This window comes from Pangasianodon hypophthalmus, chromosome 18 (assembly GCF_027358585.1).
Source record: "Pangasianodon hypophthalmus isolate fPanHyp1 chromosome 18, fPanHyp1.pri, whole genome shotgun sequence".
Classification (NCBI taxonomy): Eukaryota; Metazoa; Chordata; class Actinopteri; order Siluriformes; family Pangasiidae; genus Pangasianodon; species Pangasianodon hypophthalmus.
Window position 1 is genome coordinate 20,591,078 of NC_069727.1, and position 7,365 is coordinate 20,598,442.

The 7,365-nt window shown below is 39.5% G+C and overlaps 1 protein-coding gene across 1 annotated transcript in view; it reads left to right on the forward strand.

Annotated features, from left to right (window-relative positions):
- The window catches only part of snd1 (staphylococcal nuclease and tudor domain containing 1), an 83,635-nt gene extending 81,618 nt beyond the window's left edge, over positions 1–2,017 (forward strand). Inside the window, exon 24 of the mRNA XM_026943322.3 lies at positions 1,276–2,017. Within this exon, the coding sequence (XP_026799123.3) occupies positions 1,276–1,341 (66 nt within the window). The 3' untranslated portion in view covers positions 1,342–2,017. The remainder of the gene's footprint in view (positions 1–1,275) is intronic.
- The last annotated feature ends 5,348 nt before the right edge of the window (positions 2,018–7,365 follow it).

Below are 7,365 nucleotides of genomic sequence, written 5' to 3' on the forward strand. Positions count from 1 at the left end.
CACAAGTCACCATCAAAACATACACCTCTATTCCACAGCAAGCTGTGCGGAAAATCACATCACAGGCAAGAGAAGCGAACAGCAAACTACTGGCAATGAGGGAAAGCTTTGTTGGGCTTATCTTCTCTCGCTTTACTCTTTTCTGTACTCTGCCTCCCTCTCTTCCAGCCTCTTTCCCTCTGTCTTTCCCTCTCTCCACCCCTCTCTCCCTCTTCCCTTTCTCTCTCACTCTCTTCTTCCCCCTCTCCTTCCCTCTATCCACCCCCTCTCCCTCTTCCCTCTCTCCTTCACTCTCTTCTTCCCTCTATCCACCCCTTCTCCCTCTTCCCTCTCTCCTTCACTCTTTTCTTCCCCCCCTCTCTCATTCCCTTTCTCCCTCTCCTCTCTCCTTCTCTCCCCCTCTCCCCCTCTCTTCTCTCCTCTCTCCCCCTCTCCTCTCTCTAACTCCCTCCTGTACTCTCTGATAGCACTGCTACTTGTACTTGTACCATTTGAAACCGCAAATATTAAACTATAAAAATCAAGCGTATATATCAGCAGTTTGAAACAGTTGAAGGTGGTGTGCACACATTTACATATAAACATGCAATTATGAGTTTAACACTTTTTATGAATTTAGTACTTTTTGATAAAGTATCACAATTACAGCGATATCTATAGAAAACAAGCATGCATTATTTCTGAAGTTCTTGTGAACATACATGAATGTGCTTCACCTGCACTGCCGCGCTGTTCACGCTCTTCACTACAGAGGTTTAACTCTGAAAGCCATAACACCGTTGGCAGAATGTACAAGGCCAGTGTCCACTTGAGCATATTGTGATCAATATTTCAGCCACAGAACATAGATATTTTATTTTGCCCTTTAATAGAGTAATTGTCTTTATTGGTTATGCCATATGATGGATGGTCACACCAAATGATGAGAACACTACACATGGTTAAATAAAGATCAATACACAACAAACCAGATCTGAAATCTCAGACAAACACATAAAGGGTTACCATTAAACAACAGCCACAGTCGTCGCTTTTCTCTCCCTGTAACTCCCCCACTTCCTTTTTTCTTTTTTTTTTTTTTGTGGACTTGAGATTTAACGCAACCTTCCATGAAGTGGCTTGTGAATGTCTCTGGTTGAGGGCGTAATAATTTGAGCGGGACAATACAATGTGATTTTTCCCTGTAATGATTGGAATTTTTTTGATTGCTCATTGTACATGTTCCCCAAAAAGTCTTGTTCCTTCTTCTAACCGTCTGCACGCCTTTCCTTTCAGCTCAACATTTGGCGCTACGGAGACTTCCGTGCCGATGACGCAGATGAGTTCGGATACAGTCGCTAAGTCCTGCCAGTCCAAAGATGTTATGGAGGATGCATTAAAGAGAGAAAAACAGGAAAATATTTCAACAATTTTATTATTGGTATCATTGAAACATTCACCTCCTTTTTCCCATGCTTAGCGCATTTAGTCTTTTCTGCTCTCTTTTTTTATTTTAAGTGAGTACAGAATTTACATGAAGATGCGTATAAAAGGACCAATTTATGATATTTTAGCCAAGCTTCATTTCAATTCTCATGATTCCTGTAGCATTTACAGACAGACACCCACACACTTTATTGTACAGCTTCTGTAGAGGTTTTTGCACATCTTCCTGAGAAAATGCTTCCTTAATTATGAAATAATTTTCAATTTATGAATTTATATGGATATTATTTTGAAGTTAGGTAAGCACACTCAAAAAGAAACTAATGAGTGTATTTTTTTAATGTATGAGTGTTTTGTGTAAGGAATGTTTTCCTCTGTGTGGCAAAAAAAAAAAAAAAAGAAAAGCTGCCAATGCCTTGACAAGCATTTGTTCAATTTCTCTGGGATGTTTACATATAACAGTAGTTCCTTTGTGTCCTCCATGTATCTCACTCTCTTCTACCATAGCATAAACTAGTGTTTGAAATGATTTCCTTCCGAGATAGACTTGGTCATTGTATTTAAATCTGCTAAATAAAAGTGAGCAATGTCATTTTGTCCGTCTCCCTGAGAATGAATGAATTGATGGATTATTTTCTCTGCAATAATGCCATTCCATACCAAGTTTGTATGAAGCCTGTTTCCTGCATTTCTGTCTGTTTTCCCAATGGTAATAGATGATTATAGGGATTTTCCACCAATTAATTTGATCCAAAATGGTGCAACTTGACCAGAAACAGCACAGAAAGCTAACTGGGCATGTGTTCCATTGTATGTTAAAAACTGAAGCAAAAGAGTTCAAAACTTGCATGAGGCATGATCATATTGGGGGTGCTGAAATTTTAAGCCAGAATAGTTGTGACATGTGCCATGTAATCACGCCCAGTGGACAGAGGATATTACTGCAGTTGCTATAATGCAGAGAAAAATAATACAGCTCGACACGCATGACGTTAATAATCACTGATAAACTGCAAAGCCTGTTATAATTAATAATTGATAATGTATTATAAATTCCCCAATTTCCCCTTAGGGATCATTAAAGTACATCCATTTATCTATCTGTATATTTTAGCACCCTCTAAAGTTTCACACCCTATAAACGTAACCTATTTTAAAAGAGATATAAATAAACAAATCTGCACAAACACCACACAGCAAGAGCAAGTTCAATCCTGGAGCACGGTCATGGGTCTATTCCAACTTCTTCACAATGGCAAAATGTTCATAAGAGCTTCAACATCAGTAACTATGAGAAACACACTGATATTTTTTTTTTCTTAAAAAAACATGGTGGACAAATATCAGTTAATCCATTCTGGGGTGCAGCTTAGTTAATCAGTAGGGCTTAAAATCATTATGTTTTAGAAAACCTGCGCTTGAGATTCTTTTCAAGTGAGCTGCCAGTATTGGCCTCAGTGTGTCAATAGGGGGAGCTATAATATGCTGTTTCTCAGCTACTGCTGGTCCAATAAAGTGTTGCATGCTGTTCCTTTGAGAGAGGCTGTAAATGGGTTTCTAAGATGACTTGCTAATTGAAACATTATGGCAGGACTATCAGCCAATCAGATTTCAGCAGGCATTTGTAAAGCCTTAGCATTGGCCAGTCATCACAAAAAATGATGAATGATATGTTTAGCTATGAATCCAAACTGGACAGCTGAAGACTGGAAACGGACCAGGTGATTTTTTTCCCCTAATCTTCAGCTGTCCAGTTTCAGTGAGTCTGTGTTCATGATAGACTCAGATTCCTGTTCTTGGCTGAGAGGAGAGGAACCTGATGTGATCTTCTGCTGTTGTAGTTCATCCACCTCAAGAAAGAAAAAAAAAAAGATAGTACACCCACCTTCAATTCTGTTTTTATTTATCAGGGCCTAAATGACAATTGTGTGTTCCTCACCAACTTCTATAAACCAACAGATAACCTCAGGTGAAAACAGCAAAACACAACACATTTCAATATGTAGTCATTTTTTTCCCCCAAAAAGTAAAGCAACATTCAGAAACCAGGTGGGAAAAAATAAGTACACCCTATAATTCAGTAACATGTAGAACCACCTTTAGCAACAATAATTTGAAGTAAATGTTTTGTTGTAGGAGTTTATCAGTCTTTCACATCGTTTTGGAAAATGTTGGCCCCCTCTTCTTTACAGCATTGCTTCAGTTCACTGATGTTTAAGCACAGCTCTCTTAAGATCCCACCACAGCATCTCAGTGGGGTTGAGATCTGGACTTCGACTTGGCCATTCCAACACCTTCATTTTTTCTTTAGCCATTCAGATGTCGATTTGCTGGTGTGCTTGAGATCATTGTCCTGTTGCATAATCCAATTTCATCGCAGGTTAAACTGCTGGACAGATGACCTCACATTTGTCTCAAGAATATTCTGGTATAACGTGGAGTTCATCGTTGTCTCAATGACGGCAAGTTTCCCAGCTCCTGTGGCTGCAAAACAAGTCCAAATCATCACCACTCCACCACCATGCTTCACAGCTGGTATGAGGTACTTGTGCTGATACGCCGTGTTTGGTTTTCACCAAACATGGTGCTGTGCATGCTACTTCTGAGATACCAGAGATGCCAGTGATCCTGACCCCTTCTGCTCCTCCTCGCTGCCTGACCCATCCTGATGCCCTACTTCTGGTTGGAGTTCTCATCGGTTGAGTTGCTCACTGCTGCTGGGGCCCCATATGGGCGGCCTGAAGAACCATTTGGATTGCTGGGGATGGTGCCACCTGGGGGCTGTGGAGATGGCTTGGGGATCACATATGGGGAGCTGTACTGTACTGTACTGTAATGGCTTGGGACTGCGATTGCTGTAGTGGCTTTGGGGCTGCAGTTGCCACGAGCAGCTTCGTACTCAGGACTCCATCAGTGGACAGTGGATAGATTTTAACCAGCCGGACTTCTTGCAAAAACTGTGATGAATTTACTGGTTGCACAATTGCACTATTTGTCCATATAGTACACAATAATAGAAGGGATTTATTTATAATTGCACTCTCCGTTGCACCCAGACGAGGATGGTTCCTTTTTGAGTCTGGTTCCTCTCAAGGTTTCTTCCTCATATCATCTCGGGGAGTTTTTCCTCACCACCTCACCTCTGGCTCACTCATTAGGGATAAATTCAAATATTTACAATATATTTTTGTGAATCCATTTATTTCTGTAAAGCTGCTTTGTGACAACGTCCATTGTTAAAAGCGCTATACAAATAAAATTGAATTGAATTGAATTGAATTGTGCATGATGACCAAACTGATGAGACCAAAGATGGAGGCCTGTAGGTCACATGATGTAGCTCTTGGGTTTTTCTTTATATCTCTGCGCATTAAATGGTCTGACATCAGACTGAATTTTCTGGAACGCTCACTCCTGGGAAGATGGGCAACTGTCTGGAAGGTTCTCCGTCTGTACTGCAGTGTATTTATTCAGTAATAATAGTACTTTAAGTATTAATAGTATTAATAGTACATTAAGTGCACAAATGAAGAAAAAGTGTAGTACACAGTTTGTAGAGAAACAGGTTGGTTTGGACAAATGTAAATCACAAGCTGTGCAACGCTGTAGGAGGTGAAACTAGTCGCATGGATTTCCTCCTACTGCCCCAAAAGATGCTAGAATCTTCACCAATAGAAGCACTTTAGAAAGCTTTCACCAGCTCAAATCTACAGATTGCACAAGCCTAGTATATGTTAGAGAAAAAAGGAAGGGGGAATGGAGATAAGAGGAAGAAGGACTTATGCTGCCTGTGCCTGGGAGTGCTATCACCTCTGACCTCGGTGTGTTCACTCACAGTGATGCCTTGTACCAAAACACAAGAAATGAGAAATACAGCATCTGTCATACAACCAGTCATGCACAATACAAAACAGAATACAGGAATGGATATAAACTTTAGCAAGTGATCATAGTCAGAGGCAAATAATTAAAGGCAAATGGAGACATGGAAGCGGAGGAGAAAAAGAGATCTACACTGTACCCCGGTGATCATCCACACAAGCAAGTCACACAGGGAAACTTATTTTAAACTGCTTTAAGCGCGTTAGCCGACGTGCTGGAAGTGTTGCACAGCATTAAAAGACAGCGGATATAAACTTTTTTTAATGTAAACAGTGAAACCAAATCATGTCAGATCTTTTTCCACATCTAATGTGAACAAAATTGAAGTAAAAAACAAACAAATATTTTAGGGGAAAAAGAAAAAAGTTACAGTAACCTGGTTATATAAGTGTACTAATAGTAATACTTTATAGTACTAATACTAATACTTTGTAAAAGCACATTTTGCTTGTAAATCAGCACTCAGTGCTTTTGGGTAAGAGTCTACCATCTTAGCACATCTTCCTTGGAAAAATGCTCCGGAAATATCAGATTGTGAGCAGATCTCTTGTGCACAGCCCTCTTCATCTCATTCCACAGGTTTTCGAGGATTTACATCTGAGCTCTGACTGGAACGTTCCAAAACACTGACCTTCTTCTTCTGAAGCCGATCCTTTGTTGACTTGGATTTGTGCTTTGGGTCGTTATCGTGCTGGAAGATGAATTTTTTTCTTCATCGTCTAACAGATTCCTGCAGGTTTTCTCCCAAAATGAACTGGTATTTGGAGCTATCTATGATTCCCTCTATTTTGACTAGAGCCCCAGTCCCAGCTGCAGAGAAGCAGCCCCATAGCATGATGCTACCACCACCACGCTTCACCATGTTCTTCGAGTGATATACTGACTTGTGCCAAACATATCTTTTAAGTTTTTCCCAAACCTTGGTCTTCAGACCATAACACATTGTGTCACATGGATCTGGGGTGATTTAGGTGGGCTCGTTTTATTTTGTCTTTGTGAGATAGAGCTTCCATTTAGCCACAGTACTCCATAGCACAGACACGTGAAGTTGTCCCATGCAGGGACTGACCACTACTTGGAAGCTATTCCTGCAGCTCCTTTAATGTTGTTGTAGGTCTCTTGGCAGCCTCCCGAGTTTTTTCTTGTTCCTTTGTCAATTTTGGAGGGACGTCCTGTTCTTAGTAAAGTTACTGTGGTGCCCCATTTTCTCCACTTGTCCATGGTACATCTAATGTTTTGGAAATTCTTTTGTACCCCTAACTCCTTTCGACAGTGAGGTCCTGTACATGTTTTTTTAAAGCTCTTTGTGGACCATGGCTTCAGCAGTGAGAGGAAACCAAGAAGAAACTCAAGAAACTCATACAGAAACAGCTGGTGTTTATTTGGAGTTAGTCAGAATCACTTCATTAATGACAGCTGTATGATAATTACTTTTGAATGTGAATGTGGTTAATTCTGATCACATGCTCATTATAAAAGGGTGTGAATGCTTATGCAACCAGATTATTGTAAGTTTTTTCTTTTTCCCATAAAACGTTTGTTTGTTTTTCTCTTGAATTTTGTTGGTTGCTATTTCACATTAAAACTGGAAAAAGATCTGACATCATTTATCTTGGTTTATTTTTTTTTTACATAACAAAAATCTGCAATTTTAACAGGGGTGTGTAAACTTTTTATATCCACTGTATACGATTTGAAGTCGAGGTTTACATTATTTATTCACACTCAGGAGAACAAGTGGATACGAATGTTTTTATGAAATTATGGAATTTTCACAAATACCAAATTCCTTATGTAAATGTTTCTATGAACAATTTATAAATCAATCTGGAGTTATAAATGAGGCCTAATATTAATAAATATCAGTTCTGCATAGACAGGGATAGTGTTCCACTCACTCTCTCCACATTTCAGATCTTAATGCTTTCAAAGCCAAAATATAACATCATGTAGTAAATTAGTAAATAGGTCACTTACTTCAGAAGCATATAATAAGCAAGGATGATCACATGATGTTTTGCTTTGCTGTAAAAACTGTAGATGAAAGTACAGTAAAAT